Genomic DNA, 22,948 nt, shown 5'->3' on the forward strand with positions numbered 1-22,948 from the left:
GTTGGATAAGCAACATGCAAAAAGAAAAAAAAAGGCATGAGAAAAACATTGCTTAACAAGCCTTAAGACTTAATAAAAAATAAATTTGATATTTTGCATATGAAAGCATTGTAATGTTCACTGATAATCTGCCAAATTTCATTAATATACGCTTACCAATTTGAAAGCTATAGCATGAAAACTATAACAAGCACAAAATGGTTATGAGGTTAGTCCCAGGGACCGAGCCCATGCTAAAAGAGTTAAGCACAAAGCTACACCATGGGTTATCTGTACTCTGCCCATCATGGGTATTGCAACCAAGTTTCTAGCATTGTAAGTCTGCAGACATACTGTTATGCTACTGGGGAGCAACAAGGCAAAAGAAAAGATCAGCTGTGAGAAAAAAAAGTGAGATATTCTGTGAAGAGGTGAGTATCTATCGAAAATACATTTTCAGGTAAAGGAAAATAGGCTAGAGTTACACCTTGATGATTTGGTGGAGGGGCCAGTATAAATGAATTAAAATTGAGAAGTTCTTTTCTGAAATTATAGTGTCAAAAAGGGAAAACTCAGTGTGTTTTATCCGCTAGGTGACTGGGAGACTATATTCTTCTTATGTAGGGAATACTCTTCACCCAATAAAGGTGGTGGAACAAAAGGTACTCTCAAATTAACCTTGTGCATGATTTTGAAGTGTTACATAGTTGGATACAATGTTAGATTGCTCAAATGATCATTGTATTTCAGGCAGTGGGCAGAGCACAGAGAGTGTAGGGTGGCTGGGGCAATAAGTCAAGTCATACAGTATTAGAGAAACTTTTTGTAAAATATTTACCAGAATAAGCAGGTGCATGAAGGAATTATTCCAGACCTGCATCCCAAGAAAAACGCAAGATCCATCAAGCTGGAATAACCACAGAGAATGGTTTAGTTTATAGTGTAATAGGGTGGCCAGTACTACACTTCCATGTAACACCCCAACCTTATTTGCAATTGTAGGATACATCCACTTGGACACATACTAGGGGGATTACACCAATCGAAGGGGAACTATCCATATCGACCTCCCCAATGGCCTGGGAGTTGAGAAGCAAAGATTCTTCCTTTACTCCATGATAAGAAAACAGGAGATATGAATCTGTGTGCAGGATGATGCCTGAGAGGTACTTGGATCAAACAGGAATCATCACATCAACAGGAAATTCTACATTGGTAGACTGTGCATTGGGATACCACAAATAGTTACAGCAAGCACTAGCCATATATGAGGGCAGGATCACACACCTGTGTTGTCTCTTCCCCCTAAAGTATAGTCTGGTTGGTATATACTGTCAAAGATGTCTTGCAGATATGCTGAACACTGCCTACTGCCCCTTACTTGATGAGGCTATCAGAAGAGGAAAATACTCCCTGTGACACAACACCAGCCACATAACAAGATGCATCACCTCCATAATATAAATATACAAAAATATTATGTTTTGGGGACCTACAACAAAAGAAAGAATTAACAATGCACTTACTTAAAGCCTAGGACTGAAGAATAGTGACTGTAAAGACAGGAGGAAACTGAGACATAGTGTAAGACATAGACACAAAGGTGTCAGAGGCCATCCACACCTTCCTGTCTGCAAGATCTCATCCAGGGAACACCAATGGCTAAAGGCAAAAGAAGCAGTGAGGTGATGAACTTGATGGGTGCAGATACATAAGTGACAAAAAGTGTCACTGCATATAGAAGAATAAACCAGCAGAATGAGGTATATAACCCAATCAGTCAAAATAAAAGGAGGTAAGTTACTAGTAGATGAAGAATCCAGAGGCAAGAGAATACAGTGACGACTATCTTGAAAGGGGGCAGTTTAAGTGAAATAGCAATAAAAAATATATGAAAAGAACAGAGGAGACAAGCAGGGTGGGAATGATTGTACAGGGAAGAAGTGGAAGGAAGAATGATTGGATAAAACATTTAATCACTTACCTGAGCAGCCCAAGTTTTCAGAAGGAAGGAGCATCAAGGAATAATATTAACCTGTTTCTACGTAAAGTGTGTTGGAGGTGTCCAAGGCAAAAGTGTCAGATAAATAGCTCCTACAAGTCAAAAGGAGAAGAAAATATGCCCTAAGGAAAGATAGTACAGGGAACAGTTGTCTAATATGAGACATGTGATAGACCCAAGAACTAAACAAAGGCTCAAGTCTGGAAGAGAATGACGACTGATAAAAGAGGATCAGAAGAGATTTGTAAAAAATCAGAGAAAGAAAGGGAGAATGTCCAAGGAGGCCAAAGAAGAGCCAGAAGACCATGTATAAAACTGTCCTGTAACTGGAAATAGAGATGGAAAGAAGTCATACAAGAGAATAGACATTTAAAAATAGATTGAACCAATCTGGTTTCAGAGCATTTACTTTTAGAGTGGTAGAGTCTGAGACTGGAGACCAAAAGAGTGAAAGTTAGGTGTTGAGGGGAGTTAGTAAGGCAGAAACTCCATTGAACACCAGAGGATGTGGGAATGATCTGTCTGAGCAAGATGGTCATTCTGCCACCAGTGTCTAAGCTCCAAAGACTTACTTCACCAACAATTGAATGTGGTGGTCTATGGTCATGAGCTCAAGAGAGAAAATCTAGAGCAAGGAAAACAAGGATAGTATCTCTCTGACAGTGGATGGAAGAAACAACAGAGTAGGTATCTGAATGGATCATGATAAGAAGACCAGATAGATGAACAAGAAGGTTCTGCCATACTCATTGAACAGCTAATGTCTTGAAGACTAGAAATGGAGCAGGAGCCCAGAATCACACCACACAATAGTAAGAGAAGAAAAGAATGAGCAAGAGACAAGACAGTGGACCTTTAGAAATACTGCATTAATCAGTCAATTTCTACTTAAGGGAATGCATATGGGCATGTCTGAGAGAAACAAGGGACTCAAGAGCAGTCTCTCATGCAGCAAAATAAGGAGATGAGAGTCTTGGTATCAGGACCACTGTATCTTGAAAACAGAAATGTCAAGTTTTCCCAGTAAAGCTGTGAGGGCCATGATGTATAGCCTCAAAAATAAGATGAAGTGTTGACAGATAGCAAAGAAGTTGAGTAAGTAATAGACAAAGATGAGTAGATTGACAATAACAGAGAAGAAAAGAAGCACAAAGAAATCCCCAAGCTGAAAAATAAAGATATTCAAGTGATTGGGGCTTATGCAACAACGTAGCCTGAGATTCAGCAAAAAACAAATGATGCATACCTATATAATCCAAGCAGCAAAGGATGAAGGTGTGCAAACATTCGATCAACTTTGTCTATAAAGATAGGGAAGGCTCAGCTGAAGTAAGAAAGGAAGGAACTGTAAATTCTGGATCTGAGATCAGAATGAAATCAATCATCTGGGGCACAATGGCAGTAACATTACTGACCATCAAAATGCCTCCAGTTACCTTGAAGTAGTGGATGACCCACTGAGGAATGTCAGGATCTCAGACTTTAGAAAAGTGGGAACATTAATTCATAATCCAGATGATCCACAAAACTATGTATTTCTTTTATCATAAAAGTTGGTCTGGTGCATCCATAGTACCTAAGCCTAGATCACAAGTGTTATGATGAAAGTGAAGAGTGCATATTGAAACTTGTACGTTGAATTAAAACAGTGAGAAGTAGTAGTGCATATATATATATACACACACACACACACATCACAGAGACACTGGAACAGAAGATAAAAAAAAACTGAAAATTTGATTGAAAGTAAAAATCAAATTTAGGAAAATCTGAATCCAATTTCTAACCAAAACCTTTAAAATTTGGAATCTTCCTTTTTTATGATCAAGAAAACAAATGGGTGAAAGACTACACTAAGAATGGTACTGAAAGTTTAAAATAATGAGTGCAAAATTCCATATTTATTCAGGAAAAAACACGAGTGAACAAAGCAGTGCCAAGAAAATGAATGGGCCTTTGTTGAAATGCTAGTGCTCATGGAGTTTACTACATATGAAGGATGTTATAGATTGCCACAGTCCACAGTAACCCTCTGGATACTGGTGGGTAAAAAATGCAATGGTTTGACCATTTTTCTAAAAAGTTACATTTAAAATTGAAATAATAACATTATCATTAATGTATGATAATAAACTTGACATTAAACACAATTAATAAATCAAATTTTAACATAAGGTTTAATTTCTTGATTTCAAGAGAAAGTATTTAAATAAATTCTAAATTTTACTTTTTTGTATTACATATGACATAGTTTGTTCTGAATTTCACAACTTTGATGATCTTTCAGCCCCTATTTGAGTTTTAATACAAATTACAAACATATTGATATTTGTAAGAAATAATTTTATAGCCTCCAATCACCTTGTTTTACTTTAAATATAAAACAAAGTCTAACCCGCATACCATGCATTTATATTACACTTTCAAAAAATATCAGCAATTCTTTGACATTTGCTATAACATTATTTATAAAGAATAGAAAGAGGTTTTAATTTACTGATTTAAGTGTAATGGAAGCTTGTACTTACAACAGCTTTTGAATTATGTGGTGTACAGATTCAAAGTTGCTACTACCAATTGCATCTCAATCAGCTAAGGAAATTATTTTATTGTATTATAATGAAAGCCAATTAACCCTTTCGACACAGGCACCTACAATTTATAGGGGCCTGTATAGGAATATCACTTATGCAACAATACCTACTGTAACTCTGAGATTTCTTAGCTTATCCTCACGAAAACTGGCAAGATTTTGTTAAAGATTATAAGTATCTTGTATGCAAAGAATGACATTAAGTAAGTATTTCTATTACAAATATGTTATTTATCTCTTGTAGTTACTTGCACTCAAACTTTTAATGGTTCCAATACAAGGTGATTTTCATTTTAAGTATAAAAATACTTTTCTTCATCTTATAGTTTTCATATTTCATTTTATAAAATCTAGAACCTCATAAATGAATATCAATTTCTTTAAGGTAAATGTCTATATTTTTTCATTTTCTCTACCATATCACTAACTGTAGATATTATGATCAACATACAATGCAATGAAATGTTTAAAATGAAGGAATAGAAACAAAATTTACATACCTTTCAATTTGTTATAAAATATATTAAAAGATCTTTTGGTTATATTCATAATTTCAGGTCTTTTCCTTTTCACATATAGCTAATTTTTAATGTTTTCCTGTTCTTTACAATTTATTACTTATGTCAGCACAAATCAACAGTGCCCACAACTTGTAATTACAATATCTTCAGCAGAGATGCACAACCCTTGGAAAATTTATTTTCCCTTCACGTAAGATCTTATGCCTTGAGAAAATGTTTAAACCTTTCAATTATGCATTATAAAACATAAATAACACATAATTAACAAAAATATAAAAGACCTAAATACAAATTAACTGTCTCTCTAACTATAACATATTTAGCTAAGAAAAAATTGTAAGAAGCCAAAAATACTGCAGGCAGTTACATCTACCAGATATTGAAAACTGCATGCCAATTTCCAAATAACTGTTAAAAGTAGAGATAGCGGTCGTGGTACCCATCAGGGGTTGACAGAAGTTATTACTTGTTTGTACTCCATTCAGTGAGAGAAGCAAGTTAACTCTCTCAATACAGGTGTGGTGGTCTTTCAGTAAAGTATTATTCTTAACCTAAAAAGATTTGTCTGTGAATATATAGAGTATTTGTTTTTAATAGTGCATGTGCAAAGTGATTTTCATGTTAAGATTAAAAATACTTTTCTTCATCTCAAAAATATCAAATTTCATTTGTATAATCTCTAAAACCTCCTAATTAGGTTTCAAATGTTTTTTTTTCAGTAAAACATTATATTTTATTTGTTATTTTCTCTACTATAACCCTATAACCTTGTATCCACCCAAAAAAAAATCAAAATAAATCTAAATTACCCTCTTTTTCTTTCTAGAATGACAAAATTGTAACATGAAACAATCTTCATTCATCCTAAGTAGCTTTAAACTTGTAACATTATACATTTATTTGTAATTAAATTTTATTGTTTGGTTGCTCTTTGAAATGTGTTTAACTACTATTTGCACCATTATAAGTTGTAAATCACTTGAAGAATGTGAAGCTCATGTTATGTTGTGGAATTACAATACCCCCGAGCCACGTGCATACCTCATGAAAATGTTTTATTATATTATTATTCCATGAATATTAAATAGAACATATTTGTGAAGAAATAACATCCTTATTTAGAATGTTATTATGCTATAATAAAACAAACACTTATTTTCATCATTCTAAACGTTTTTTTTTTTATACTAACAGTAGTAGTACATTAAATAATTTGTATTTAATTAAATAATGCACCAAAGAACAAACTAATAATATGCAAAAATCAGACAATTTCCTCTAACTATCACAACTTTTCTGGCTTTCTAACTACGCAACACAAGCCGTTACAAATGCATCCAAGCTAGCCACTGTGATTCCCATGGGAAACAAAGTTGAATTGGAAGTGAAATTGACTATTCTGTGTTCAGAACACAATGATATAAAATATGTCAGTTGATAGATGAAAACCTTAACTTTCTATTCCTTATAGGTCATATATATAACTAAACATAAGACAGAACTATTAACAAATCCTGAAAGAGAGGATGTGGCAGGAGGGGTCTGATTTTCTATTTGATAGCTCTGTAACCAAAAAAAAGTGTAGGCTATAAAAATTATGGTTTGTCTGAGCAATGATAATTTTATAGTTAGAAGAAAATGTGTCACGTGAGACACGCTAGGGGAAATTCAGGATTTTTTTAACAATTGCCTTGTAGAATTAAGATCTTAAAACTTATATACTATTAAAATATGGATTATTAGCTAAAATTTCATGCTATACTAACTGGTATAGTATAAACAAATAGTAGTTTAATAAACTTTTGAATGTAAGACACTAAAACCTTGTGTCATGTGCAGTGCAGGATACCCAGGGCAAGAGGGTTAAAAAATTTTCTAATACTGCTATTTCTTTAATTGCACACTCAGTTATACACCTTTTATCTGATAGTGAAAAATGGGAAAATGAGTTTATTATTAGTTAATGAAAACATTTTGTTAGGTAGAAAACATACGGTCCTTGTGGAAAAAAAATAAAAAAATAAAGGGGGTCCTTGGTGGTGAAAGGGTTGGGAATCACTGCTCTATAATATCTCATAATAATTAAAACACTATAACATCCCATGATAATTAAAAACTACTGTGTAACATCCCATAATAGTTTAAAAACCACTGTGTAACATCCTATAATGACAACAAACACTACAACATCCCATAACTGTTGAAAACTGCTGTATAACAACCCATAGTAGTTAAATCACTATACAACACCCCATAATAGTTTTGTTCCTTAATATCGATACATATTGTCAATTATTGCCACAAAAGGAGAGTGAAAGTGTTTGAGAGTATAACATCCCATAATACTTAAAAAAACTAGTGTATAACATCCCATAATACTTAAAAAACTAGTGTATAACATCCCATAATACTTAAAAACTACTGTATAATATCCCATAATACTTAAAAACTACTGTATAACATCCCATAACACGTAAAAAACTACTGTATAACATTCCACAATACTTAAAAAACTAGTGTATAACATCCCATAATACTTAAAAAAACTAGTGTATAACATCCCATAATACTTAAAAAACTAGTGTATAACATCCCATAATACTTAAAAACTACTGTATAATATCCCATAATACTTAAAAACTACTGTATAACATCCCATAATACTTTAAAAAAATACTGTATAACATCCCATAACACGTAAAAAACTACTGTATAACATTCCACAATACTTAAAAAACTAGTGTATAACATCCCATAATACTTAAAAAACTAGTGTATAACATCCCATAACACTTAAAAACTACTGTATAACATCCCATAACACTTAAAAACTACTGTATAACATCCCATAACACTTAAAAACTACTGTCTAATATCCCATAATAGTTTTGTTGCTAAGAGATGGAATATATATTGTTGAGCATTACAGAAAAAGGACAATGAAAGCATTCTCCACAGAGTGACAAAGGGAATAAGGCACATTTATAGAACAATTAGTGGTAAAAATCTGTTAGATTAACAACTTCTAATATATATAGAATGGTTTAATTCAGAAATGATTTAAATTTTTTTTCACTGTGCAATTAATTTTCAGGTTGATTACCAGAAAGTGTCAATTATCCACCTAAAAAAAAATTTGACCCTTTGTATTAATTTTTCAGTACTGAGAGAAGCTGTATTTTCTATATCTGACAGTAACATTCCTTAAAAACCGTACTGGATATTGAAAAATAATGAAGAAAATTAGAAGAAAAGTGTTCTTCAGTCAATGGCATAAATATAGGTATAACTAAATCAATAAGAGGCCAAAATCATTACAAGATATGAAACAAATTATTTAGATAACAATTTCCAAGATATAAAGAAGCTGTCTTTGTATAGATTCTACAAGTGTTCCTGAAAAGTTGGAAAATTTGTGACGAGGCATATAAACATCCAAGTTTCATGGCTTAGAACACAGATGGTAGCACACATGCAGATTTGGTTACTGTTTCAAGTACGGGGTATATTCCCACATGTCACAGCAGAGGGAACTTTTCTTTGATAGCAATGGGGTAAATCTAAATTTTTGCAATCAGTGGGTATAAATGTTTAGTCGGATATATCTAAACTATGCAGCAAAAGGGTTTAAATTGAAATGAAACTTTTGCTTCCATGATAACATTTATTCACTTAGCTCAAGGCTAGGTGATCCATGTTACGTCTTTACTTTAGGCTTGTTATACCTACACTCACTACACTTATAAGGTTTCATGGCACCCCCACCCCCTCACAGTCCCCTTGCACCCCTGTCACTAAAATCATAATGGGCAGACATTAGTCAAACTATTCTATCTGGATAAATGCATTTTGGCTTTTATGATTCCTCCCATTTCTAGAAATTAAGCATGGCGTGACATCACACATACTGGCTTTTATACAGGTTAGATTTCAGATATTATTTCAGTTAATCATTGGAAATACATGGAAGTTCTTGCAATGACACTTACATATATATACACACATATTCAATTAAACAATAGTTTTTCCTAATAAACAAAATGAATAAAATTACACACCCATCAAAATCCATAATATTAACCTAACTGCACTTCCACTTTTTAAAACTTTTGTATGACCAATGATATCGAAACATAAGAAAAACGAAAAAAGGTGACAAAGGCTTATCAGTCAGTTAACATCACTTTTATACCCACTCAAAATAAAAATCCAGGTAACCAATGCAAACTATTTTAGCCCTTCATATCTACATACTTTGTATCTGTTCAAAAACAGTTTAATTTAAAGTTGTAACAAACTTTACATCACCAGGAAAATCATTTTACATATTTAAAATTCTTACAGTGAAATAATCATGCAGACCAAGAAGTACAGATTGGTAAACACAAAGCTGACACTTATTGCTTCTTCAACTCAAGTTTCCAAATCTATGCCTCCCAATACATTTCATAAGAAAAAAAAAGTGCTTTTTATAGTCTCATTTCTAGAAAAATACAAGTTTTTAGAAACTTTCTAACCTAACCACTCATAAAATTACAATATTATTTATAAACTAATTTATCAGGTTATCGTTATAGGTTTGTTTCCATTACAGTTTGGAACTTCTTTATTTTCTCCCACATCCTGTTTTTTAACACATTTTTATGTAAGTATAAAAATACATAAGTGTAGTTTAGACTGTTTGAAAAATAGAGAATATAGGTAATTTTTTTCACAAAAATAGTGCCACTTTGAAACTATAGGCTTTAATAGGTTATATATACGTTCACGAGGAGACTTACAAATCACCCAAACTAATATTCTTCAGGAATATTATTCATGTCCTAATAATTTTAAAAACATGAATCAATTCACCACTTATCTTACAGTCCAGTTAAAACAAGTCCAAAAATTTTAAGCCTTTTATCACAACTCAAATCTTTTACAATAGGAATCGAGTTTTATTCCATATTCACTCAGAGGGGCTGATTCAACCACATCCTATGATTTGTTTTACTGTATTGCCAAAAAAGAAAAGGTATTAAAAGAAATTGTTCAAAACTTCAGAGAGCCTTCTCAGATCATGTAACTTCTGTGAAGCAAAATATCATATTTTTTAGTGAAGTACTTTAAGAAACTTGTAAAGCTTTTCAATAAAGTTTATTTTATCAAACTTTAAGTTCTGTTTTTTGGTTTTTGAAAAAACACTCCTAGTTTCTTTGTGTTTATGACCATTGACATACAATAAAAACAACTATTATCATACCAAAATGATAAGTCAACTTTTTTTATTGTTAATCAGAAGGTTTCATTTAATATACATTCAATAAGACTTAAACCTATTTTATATTAATTTGTTTATATAGTTGAAAAGAACAGAAAAAAAAAAGAAGAGATTTAATTGTGTATTTTGAACACTAGCCTATAACTATTTGAAGCTGATATTGACAATTTACATAACCATCATGACAACTGAGGTTGTCAAACAGTGGATGGGTAAAATCAATAAAAATAAACCTGTAGTGAACTTACAAAGTTCAAATTGGTGCTGTTTTGCTCGAAACTACTTCAATTTTCCTTCTGGTGATATTATACTTGGAAAGAATTCAGGAAATTCACGAACACTAACGTTTGCATTTGGAACACACTGATATCAACCCTAAACCAAAATAAACTATTTTTTTAAAAATTGTTATGTATAAAATTTAAGTAAATGAAATTCTACTACTGAATAAATTTCAGCTCTGAAATATAAAAGAAAAAGTGTGGAAAAAGGACTGGAAGTTTATTTTTTACAATTTTCTTAATCAATGGTACAATTTTGCTCATGGGCAACAGGTGCACCTCAATGAACATCATAAAGTTATAGAATGTTATAATAACCATTGTAACTTAAATTCAATTTAAATAAATCCCAAAAGTGAGCTCTATTAGCATTTTTTATTACCTTTAATAGTTTATGGTTTCAAGCATATATTCACACTACCAAGGCATTTCTCATACAAAACAAGTCCCTTCTGAATTTTCATATTTTAAGTGCTTCACTATATTTCTTCTTGATAAGAAATAGATTTGTCACATTCCTGCCAATTTACTAAAACTGCCTGGTTCTTCCAACTTAAAAATACATATTCCAAAGAACCTTTGGGTATCCTTTACTACGCATGACACAAGGTTTTAGTACCTTACTTTCATAATTTTATTAAACTACTTTCTGTTATACCAATTAGAATAGCATAAAAGCTTAGCTAATAATCCATATTTTAATAATATATAAGTTTTAAGTTCTTAATTCTACAAGGCAACATTTTAAAAAATCCTGAATTACCCCTAGTGTGACCCATGTGACACATTTTCTTTTAACAGTCATCTTCCTTATTTTATCCACCACCCCTCAAAAAAGTACAAAATTAAACATAAATAACTTTCTATAAAATCACCACTGTTCATAATTGTTATTCTTCAATTCTGTTAGGTTACAGAGCTACAGAACAGAAAATCAGATTCCCCCCCCCCATCACATCCTCTCTTTCAGAATTTGTTATTAGTTCTCTCTTACGTTTAATTATGTTACCTATAACCAATAGAAAGTCAAGGTTTTCATCTCACAAATTAAGTATTGTATAATGTTATGTTCTGATTGATTAAATGTCAGTGTCACTCAGAGTACCAACATAGTTTCCGTGAGAAAGTTAACAACTAGCTTGGATGAATTTGTAACTGCTCTTGTCGCATAGTTAGAAAGTCAGAAAAATTTGTGTACTTTTTGCATGTAATGAGACTATATTCTTTGGTGCATTATTTAATTCAATAAACATTATTACCATTGGTATAAACAAATTAGGGTTAACTCTCTTTGTCAATCGACATAAAAAATAAGAATATTGGTTACATATTTTATTTCTTGTTTTTCATGTTTATTCTTTATGTATAATTATAAAAGTAACTAAAATGTAAAAATAGGTATCTTCTTAAGTTATTTAAGACCAGATTAGGTAAAATAAGTATAATTATAATATAATTAAAATGGTTGATGAGTCATGCACATGAGCAGCTCATGGTAAATGTATTCCATTAGCGTAATGTGAGCTACACATTCCCCAAGTGATTTACAAGTTATAATGGCATAAATAGCAGTTAGACATGGTTCAAAGGGCAATAAAACAATAAAATTTAATTATAAATAGATGTACACTGTTAAGAACATAGAGCTACTTAGGATAAACAAATGTAGTTTCATGTTACAATTTGAAGTCATTCTAGGAAGAAAAAAAAGGGTAATTTAGATTTATTTCAATTTTTTGGTGGTTATGAGTCTGTTGAATTGACCGATTCCATTTTGAGATAGGGTAGAGAAAATAACAGATAAATTATAAAGTTTTATTGAAGAAAAACGTTGGAAATGCATTTAGGAGGTATTAGGGGTTACACAACGGAAATTTGAGATTTTTGAGATGAGGAAAAGTATTTATAATTTTAACATGAAAATTACTTTACACATGGACTATTCAAAACAAATACTCAATATATTCGTGGAGAAATATTTTTTAATTTATTAAAAATACTTCACAAAAAATATGATTTTTTGTATGTGAAAGACTTCTAATATTTACTGAAAGTCTGCCAAATTTCATGAAGATATACACACTATATTAAAAGTTAGTAGTATCAAATCCACAAAGGTACTTCTCCCAATCACAAAAATCAGGCTATTTCCCGATGCTCTTCTTTTTTTTAAACAGGCATCAGTTTTCCCTAATGTCTAGTACATATTGAATGCACCACAATACTCTTCTCAGCTTCTTCAAAAAGTGTAGAATAAATCTCATCAGGGAAAGAAAATTACTTCTAATAGCCTTAAAAAAATTTACCCATACATTATACATATATATTTTCATAATAACTCAGCATCCTCTGTGTTACCAATATACTTCATACCCTTGAAAACCTTGGCATCCTTCTTTATCCATTAGTAATTGGTTTTGGTATTATATACACAAAGGGATTTCATTTTTCCAGCTAGCTTGATTCAACTAGTTTAATAACTGGAAAAAAAAAGTATTGTGCTTGTCTTTCTATTATTTCCACAGACTTATTAAAATTTTTAAGCAGTAATTTTGCCAAATTATAATAAGAAACAACCTGTCTTAGCTTCAAAGATGATTTAGTAGTTAGTTTCTTCCTTAACCAGTCTAAAATTATACCTAAAATGCATGCAAAAACTAATTATTATAATAGGATCTGGGAGCCAACCACAAAAATATTGAAAACTTTTGGCTTGTACAAGTGAAAAAGAGATAATGTCTGCTATGGAAGAAAATATATCTACACACTCACTACAGCGGTAGACAATAAGTGTACCTAGAGTCCTACTAATACTTTATGTCTCTTGGAGAAACTAGTCAAATAATATCTCTATTACATTTTAAAACTTTACATATGCAGATATCTCAATTATCTAATTTAAATACCAGGTCTATGTTGGATGGATAGAGCTTGTAGTGTCTACCTTATGCAGACCTAAAGCTGAAACTAAGTTTTTTAGGAGGGATAAAAATTTAATAAATGTTTCATAATTTCAGAAAATAATTTTTAATTAATCATATGATGTAATCAGCATCCAATTGAGGATCCTATGATAAAGGATGATAGACTAACTTTGAAGCAAATTGAAGTGTACACACTTTATTATTATATAACAAAAGATGAAACGATTAATGCAGAAGGTGTATGGATAAACTGCAGAATGAAATAACAAACTGAAATCACAGCATAGCAAAATATACAATAAAATCATGAAAATGATAGATGATTTGAACTGTAGCTGTATATTATAAAGACTGATAAGTAATGCACGCACACACACAATTTCTAAACTGTAAAAATTAATTTCCCTAAAAAAAAGAACACCAAAACTTCTACATCTATGTCACAGTTGTGTCCCACAAGCACAACCAATCAAGCTCAGAACATCCTCACACTTTCATTATCTCACATATTAGAAAATTATAGTCACAGAACAATTTCCAAGAAAACAGAAATCAATGTTCTCAAAACAGTAAGGATACCAAAGAGTTAGCAATCTGTAACTCTTCCAACACTACTGCCAAGTGTGAAATGCCAATTGATATTACAGGTGGTAATCATAACATTACAGGAGTATGTATAAATGCTTCTTTACTTGAACTTTCAAAATAACATTATACATGTATCACAAATAAAAACAAAATTATAAAAGGGATAAAAAGATTGCACATGTACTTATTGTTCAACAATGTATTGGAAAAGCTTTTCCATATCATCTGATGGGAACTTTACAAATTGGACAATACATTCATGTTTTTTCAAAAAAAGTTTACTTTCATCACATAATCATGTAGAAAAATATTATTCTTACAATGTATATACAAGGCATTCCAGTAACCAACAACTTATCTTCATAGTACTGAGATGATCTGCATAACCATGAAAAGCAAGTTTGTTAAGCCTAAGCCTAATCTAGTACAGTAATATTATGTGATGGTACAATACCGTCATCGGTAGTAATTTCAAGACTAATCACAAAAAATTTTACAATTTTCTTAATACTATTAATCATCCTTTGTAAGAATATTTTTAAACTTTATTATACAGTAATTCATCCCAACACAACTTTCTGTTCATAAAATGTACAACATGTACATGCTTGCACACTTTATATTCAAAAATACAATGTATTATATAGAACTTACTAATTTGATCAGAAGCACTTACACTTTAACCTACCAGCATTATGAGTACTTACCGATCTGGAATCTGAATAGCTAGCTTGAATAGACCATTCTCATAAGGAGAACCTTCGGTACCCAATATAACTGAAAAACATTGGAGATATGATGCTCACAATGCTGATAAATAAGCACAAATTATAATATATGCTACAACAAAATAACATTCAAATATCTTTGCCTTGTCAGTATTTTATCTCCAACAGACCTTAATAAAAAGATGTATGTGTAGATACCTCTTTTCCTTTCAATTTTGTAAGTAAATGATCATATGATAAAGAATAATATAAATTATAAGATACAAAACATGCTAAATTAAAGTTACAAAAATTAATTTACATTTAGCTTAAGATAATTGTATAATTTTAAAATGTAAGTAATCCCACCTAACAAAGACTTTATAAAACTAATGAGATTACAGCAACAATTCATATGGAGTTCACATAAAATTCATAACAACTAAGCTAGCCTTTACTTTAAGTAGATACTTCTTTTGTAACCACAAGTATCTCAAATATCTGGAAGACATTCTCATGCAACTAATTCTGTATACTGAAATATGTATATACAGCACATAGACTATTACATTAGTATTTTTCATAAAATATTGAAAACCATCTCAAATACTGTTACTTAACATTAGTTTTAGTTTAAGTGCTTTTAACTGTAATTTTTTCTCTATGAAAAGTACACTTCTGTTATATTTAAACACAAATCATTATTTCAAAAATTAAAAATCAAAAACACTTCATTATTTAAAAAATCCTTTTAAACACAATTTTATGTTACTCTTACTTAAGAGTTTGCTTAGACAACATGCATATGTTTGACATATTATATGAAAATAACTTGGTATCATAAGATGTTTGGCTGATGACATTTTATATCTCACAAGGAGCAGAAGATCAAGAAAAATTCCAGAAAATCATTCAAATGCACAAGATCACCTCTTTAAAAGTCAACAGATGCAGCTAAACCAAATTACATATACATCCAGCCCTTTGTATCCATACTCCTACTATCAAATTTAAAAGAATGCCAAGTCACACACACACAATACATCATCACAAAACCATTCACAAATAAAAGTATATATAATATATTTAAGTAGTAACTTTTATAATTTTAGTAAATACACTAACAAAACAAAAGCATTTTGTGCAACTTTCTGGAAGATTCAAAGAATTTGAAATACTTGTAGAAGTAATCTACAAGTATGTATATAAACTGACCTGATCTTAAGAGATGTAACTGCAATAAAACCAAAAATACCATTAAGAGCAATGGTACCAAACTAACAAATGAAATTAGGTCATCAAATTGTTGGTTGAGTTGTTGCAAAAGAAATATCTGCTGAAGCTTTTTGCCAGACACTAATCATAGCAGAACCGTCTGGAAAATGATCTATAGGAAATAGTACAGCTTATAAAATGAGTCAGCTCAATGTATGCTAATTCATGTTGTGCAGAGCCAATCATAGGCAAAATTGGGCTGAGTGGTACATCTTTTTGTGCGTTTTAGACAGGCCATACATGCGGGGACGTTGTGAGTCTGAGGGCATAATCCTGTCATAAATATCACATGGTAAGGAACATTTGTTAAGTTCTAATAAGCATTTTTGTAACTTGTTTTCAATTTCTGCCATGTTATCTTTTTGCGAAACAGTGCCTAGCCTTTTGAATTTTGTTTCATCATTTAAAATGTCACATATTTTATCAATTTAATCAGTTTTATTCAAAATGGTGGTACCAGAACCTTCGTTAGGTTTTGTGATAAGAATACTTTTATTCGAGCATAGATTTTATTGTCTGAAAATGTTCTCTATGCATATAGAAGTTGGTAAGGTCGACAGGTGTGCCACAGTAAGCATGTGCTAAATCATGTAGTCTGGCCTTTAACGAACTTAGCTCTTCGTCCGATACTGGTTTATGTTTAGTAAATTGAGCATATAAAACTTCAACTTCTGCAAAAATCTTCTCTCTCTCTGGATATTGTTAGTAGGTACACAGAACTCTAGACCATGTCTAAGTACAAATTCTTCTGCTTCAGAGAGGCGGTAGTCTGAAAGATTAATAATGTGCTCTTTAGTCATTCAATGAACCACTGAAACCTTTCTCAGTAAGAATGTTTATGTTACGATCGTGTTTTGTTTTTGTCTGGTTTTTCCATTCGTTCATCAATTTTGGAATTATAGTGGCAAAAGCGAATCATGTCAAAAAATGAAAGAAATTTTCTAATTTTTGACTACAGGTTGCAATAATGAACTTTTACTTTAAAATATTGTTTTTGGTTTTTCTAGATTTCATCATTCAAAAATGTACATTCAATTGTTTCTCTCGGGATCTTGCAATGCAATTACTAATAAATTTTAGTACGACTCGTATTGGGATGCATGTCTTTTGAAAGACGGTAGACAGTTTAAGAGTTCTTCAATCTGAGTCTTAGTGTATTGTTGTTGGAAATACTTGAAAAGGTTTTTCTTTGTACAAAACTTGGAAATAGCTGTGATATACGGAAACATCTGTTAGCTGAGTTCTTTCACAGATCTTAAAATATAACATTCATAAATGGAAACATTGGCTTATGTAGATCTTGAAAGTGAAGTCGGGTTCACTAGTAAATGCTGGCCAATCGCTGATTCACATTTTGGTGGCAGAACTTTTCTTTTACAGGAGCGAAATGGTAAATTCTTTACTTTCACACTCTTAGTTCTTATGGATATGGGTACAGGTTGTTTAATTCTATCCTGCAATCTTTGTGAAGTGATGGACTAAAATAGCAATGAGGTTCATTTTGCGACTTTTGGTTCTGAAAGAATCCCATTGTGTGTATTGTCCTGTAAAGGTAGGTTTTCTGTATATATGTATTAGTGTCTGGCAAAAAGCTTCAGCAGATATTTCTTTTGCAACATCTCAACCAACAATTGGTCCAGTTACCAATGCTATTTTCAAGTTTTGAACAATTCAACTTTCAAGAGCTATGTATCTATGTGAGCTGATGTTTCCATTTATGAACATTATATTTCAAGATCTGTGCAAGAACTCAGCTAACAGATGTTTCCGTATATCAAAGCTATCTTCATATAATAATCGATTAATTTAAAATATGATTAAATCAATTATATAATCAACTTGTGTTTCTAATTATTACCAGTTTTGATTATTCTAACTATTTAATAATTGAAATATTGTCATTAGCTTTTTTATTGTTATTCTCAATTAATTTAAGTTTTTTTAGCATAATCCATTAGTATCACACTCACAAAAATTTGTTTTTCAGTTTACTATTAATTCTTGATTAGTTGTTAAGGTTCAGCATAAAATAGTTTGGAGCTTTAGATTAACATAAAATATAATTATAAATAATTTATATTTTAAGTTAGTCAGAGGATAAAATTTTATAATGAGTAGTTTGATTTACTATTAGGTCGTCAAGAAATTAATGTTGCTTTTTTTAGATGAAAAAACCCAAACAACTTATTATCAAAACAAAACATTTAGTAAATAAAATAGTCTCCATTGTTATCGATGATGCTTTTTCATCTTACAATCAGGTTGTTAATCTATTGGTTAAATAAATCACTTGATTTGAAGCAAAAAACATGTTGATGTCCTCTTTAACACTTTCCACATTTGCATATGTTTTCCAATTAAGATGGTGTTACACTGTAGAATATGGTGGGTGGGGAAGAACTTCCCAACCCAACTCCATAATCTTGTGTTGCATCAAATGTGCCACATGTGGATGTGCATTGTCTTGGAGAAAAAAAAACCTCTTCAAATGGATGAGTAAAGGGCATTTCTGATGAAGGGCTTGATTTAAACATTCCAATTGCTGACTATAGATCTCTGCATTGACAGTTTGCTGTGGATTGAGGAGTTCGAAATGAATTACTCCTCTGATGTCTTACCAAATGCAAAGCATCACTTTCTGTGGATGGAGTGCAGGGTTTGGGGTCATAAGTGGTTTTTGTCTAGGACTGAGCCATTGTTTTTGGCATTTAATATTCATATAGAGAATCCATTTATCTTTACTAGTGACAAATCTGTTCAAAAGTGGTTCAAGCGCATTATGCGCCAGAAGAAACGATGCAACGTTCACACATTGGAAACGATGATCATTGGAAAGTTCATGAGGCACCCAAACACCTTCTTTATGGAGTTTTCCCATATTCCTTAAATGTTTATGTATTGTTTCATGACAGACATGCCATTTCAAGGCCATTTCACAAGTCTGTTGTCTTGGGTTAGACTCAACAAGCTTCTTCAGAGCTTCAATGTCAATTCCAACATGTCAGCCCCTGCCATCACAGTTTTTAAGGCCAAAGTCACCTGAACGAAATTTTCTGAACCATTGTTGACGCTTATGAACGTTCAAAACATTTCCATAAACTTCTTTGATATTCTTTGTGGCTACTAAGGCATTGTTTCCCTTCTTGTATTCAAACACCATTACATGCCAAATGTGTGTCTCGTCGTGTGCCATCATTATAAGAGATTATAGAATGCTAAACTTTACACATTATATAGGCTACAGTAACGGGACATTTAAGGGGTTCATTTAACTATTATACGTGATGTGCGTTTTTTGGTGGGTGGTTGATGAAAGTTTTCCAAAGTTTCTGTATATCAAAGCTATCTTCAAGTTTTGATTATTATATGTGACACAAAACGATGTGATCAGTAATCAATGCTCGTACATAATTGATTATATCAATGTGTCAGGTTAATTGCCATGCTCTACTTTTAAGAACAAATTTAAATTATATTTAAATTGATTTAAGATAGAAGACCATACATTTTCATCAAAGACAACTTTCAGCATTATTTGCTTGATAGAAAAAACTTTTTAATTTAATGTTTCTACAACAAAACAATTTTTTATTTTCGCATTTGTTATTAATAATTAGACTCGTTAACTGATTACATTTAACTAACCAATTACTCTCACATTAAATGTCTAAATAAAAACAAATTCATAACACTAAAAATTAGGTTTCAATACCAGCTGTAAGCAGAGCACAGATAGCTTACTGCATAGCTCTGTGTAACAACAAATAAATATAATGGCACTATCTGAAATAATAAAATATCTTTTTAAGGTTCATAAATATATATTTCATAACAATGTACTTGAACTTTGTTAGGGCTCTATTTCTGATAATTAAACTTGTATGGCACTACAAAACAACTGATAAAAAATAATAATGGCAATACTTCAATTACTGGATAGTAACAATAATTAAGACTAGTAATAATCAAAAACACTAGTAGATTATTTTTGTGACATTAAATGATTTAATCATAATTTTGATTGATTATTCTATGTGATACAAAACAATGTAATTACTCCTTGAGAATATGCTATCCATTTCTTGATTTTGGCATAGTTTTTGTACAGGTTTTGCAAAAATGACAATGTTGGGCCCTTAAGTGTTGTATCGATATTTATTCAATTACTCAAATACTTTTTAATCAACCAAGGGAAACTAACACTTTCCTTACCTAGATCCCTCGTGCATCTGCCTACGAAATTTGTATACCACTAGCCTTCAGCTAACTCCCACATAAAAATCATGTGTTTAATGTGAACTGCACTGATGCATGATGACATCATCATGCAACGATAGTCCTCCACCAGTAGGAGTGTAACATAACCTCCTTGCACAGTAAATCCCCTTAAGCACTTGCAATTAAAATAACTTTATTTCTAGACGAGGCAAGAAGAAAGTGCATTGAAAGTGGGGAGGATGGGTGGGAAGGAGTGCAGAGATATCTACGAGAAATACATTTTCAGGTAAGGAAAATGTTAATTTCTGAAACAATACCTCACCTCTCATATAGAATAGCTAGAATAATGCACTGAAATAGTGGAGGGGTGGTTAAAAAAACTTTACCCAGATGAGCTCCCTTGAGAAAGCACCCAAAGGGAAAGCCCATGGAGTGTAACATTTCAATCAGAATATACTCTTCACCCAGAAGGAAAGCCAAAAGAGCCCCAAGCATCACAGGGATGGGCAGAATTTGATCATGACCAACCAAACACCTGCACACAAGTGGTTAGCATACCAAGAAGTGTAGTGACCTGTACTACACAGTGTCACCACCACCCTACTTCCCACCAGTGATGTGCACAACCAATGAGGAACCCTCCAAGGTCCACCACCCCAGTGACTACAAACTGGTAAGTGGCAAGGGTCTCCTGTGCTCCACTTGAAGAAAGGGGAGAGAATTTGTGGTGGGGAGACCTAGATCCCTACTGGACACCAGAAATGTCTTTTACTGGAATAGGTGGCTGCAAAACCCTATTTTTAAAAGTTGACCAGCATAAGCCAAAGAAGTGGATAGACACTTTCTTAGTGCTGGCTTTTTTTTTATGAGAGTCCATGGAATGATGCAGTCTGGATGGAGCAGTTGAGTAAATATCAATACCAAAGCCTGAGGAACACTCCATCTCAACAGTGGCCAATGGGAGAGCCAGGGAGGATTAGTTGAGTGCTTTCCATTAACACTGGCCTAATGCAGATTTTGAGAAATAAACATACTCTGGGAATTAACACCAGACACCTGTTAGGATCCTATAAAAAGGATGTTGAAAAGAAGATGTACTTACCATTCTTAAAAAGGGTATGCAGTTTTATTGAAGAATGACAATTGGAGGGAGACGAAATCATGAACGAGACAAAACAACCAGATGATGAAGACAATGGGAAACAAATATATGCAGATTTATCCACATGCCAGCCTGAAAGATCTCATCCAAGGGTCAGTTAAAAATTAGATGTAAGAGTGAGACTTGACAAATCTGATGTGATGATATGTGAAAGAACAATCACCTCCCCAAGCAGCTGAAATCATAGAAAGGAATGCCAGTCTGAATAGAGCAAGAAGTAAGTACAGTGAAAGAGAGTGAAGGAAGCATTGATGGCACCAATATGTAAATGATGGTAACCACAGGCGAGAAGAAGTAAACATGGCTTCAGAGAAAGAAAGTACGACGAATATGAAGCCGATGGCTCGAATGGAGCACGTAAGAGTCCCAGTCAAGAATGGGAGTAGGATTAGTGAGTTAGTTAAGAACGAAAATTCAGAACAAAGTAGTGAGGGCAGGAGAAGAAAAACCTGGCTTGAATGGGTAATGAAGAAAAACTTTTAATATAGTTAATATCGAATAGTTGAGATAGCACCACAAAAATAGCAATAGGGGAAACTGGTAATCAACGACTGAACAACCATGTGATGAAGGCTGAAAAGTGGGTCACAACAGAATGACTCAGAAGAAAGGAGCTGATGGACCAACACCTAAAAAACTGACACTTCTGTTAACTCTTTTACTACAAGCAGGTGGATTCCACCCAGCCCCTATCTCTATAAAGCAGTTCTACTGTAGGTTTTTAATATGTACACGTATTTTTCACAAAATTTTGCAGATTATCAGTAAAAACTACAAAGCATTTGTACACAAAATATCACACTTTAATTAAGTTTTAAGAGTTTTTAATTAATTATTTGCTCAGGTATTTCAATTGTTGACTATCCAACAAGCAAAGTAATTTGATTTTAAGATTAAAAATACTTTTATGTATCAGAAAATTTTCAAGTTTCACATGCAAAATCTCTATAGCCTCCAGATAATTATCAAATGTTTTTGTTTAGAAAAAACTTAATATTTTATGTTATTTTCATCATTGTGTCTCTGTATGGGTTTGGTCGAGTTGACTGACCTAGTTACCACCATAATAATTTGGAAATAAATATAAGTTACATTTTTTTGTTCTAGAATCATTACAAATTATAACACGAAACCATAAACATTTAGTCTAAATAGCATAAATATTATAACATTATATATATATATATTTATTTTTATTGACCTTTCAGTAGTGTCTGATTAACATTACAGAAGTTGGAATGACACACAGAAGATGCACTTACGTTACTATACCAAATAACATAAAACTGGCCTTTACAAAACAACTTGTCTTGGATTTGTTCTAGTGGACCAGTAGTTTGTAAATTACAGTCACATTTTGGTTCTAATACATTATATGTGTGTGTGTGTGTGTGTGTGTGTGTGTGTGTGTGTGTGTATATATATATATATATTA

At 32.1% G+C, this 22,948-nt stretch overlaps 1 protein-coding gene across 1 annotated transcript in view; it reads right to left on the reverse strand.

The window, feature by feature from the left end:
* Positions 1 to 22,948, reverse strand: part of LOC106472111 (ubiquitin-conjugating enzyme E2 T-like) — a 65,608-nt gene that overhangs the window by 12,354 nt on the left and 30,306 nt on the right. The window contains exon 3 of the mRNA XM_013932737.2: positions 14,859 to 14,928. Coding sequence (XP_013788191.1) covers positions 14,859 to 14,928 — 70 coding nt within the window. The remainder of the gene's footprint in view (positions 1 to 14,858; positions 14,929 to 22,948) is intronic.

Source organism: Limulus polyphemus, unplaced genomic scaffold (assembly GCF_000517525.1).
Source record: "Limulus polyphemus unplaced genomic scaffold, Limulus_polyphemus-2.1.2 Scaffold5092, whole genome shotgun sequence".
In the NCBI taxonomy this organism is placed as follows: domain Eukaryota; kingdom Metazoa; phylum Arthropoda; class Merostomata; order Xiphosura; family Limulidae; genus Limulus; species Limulus polyphemus.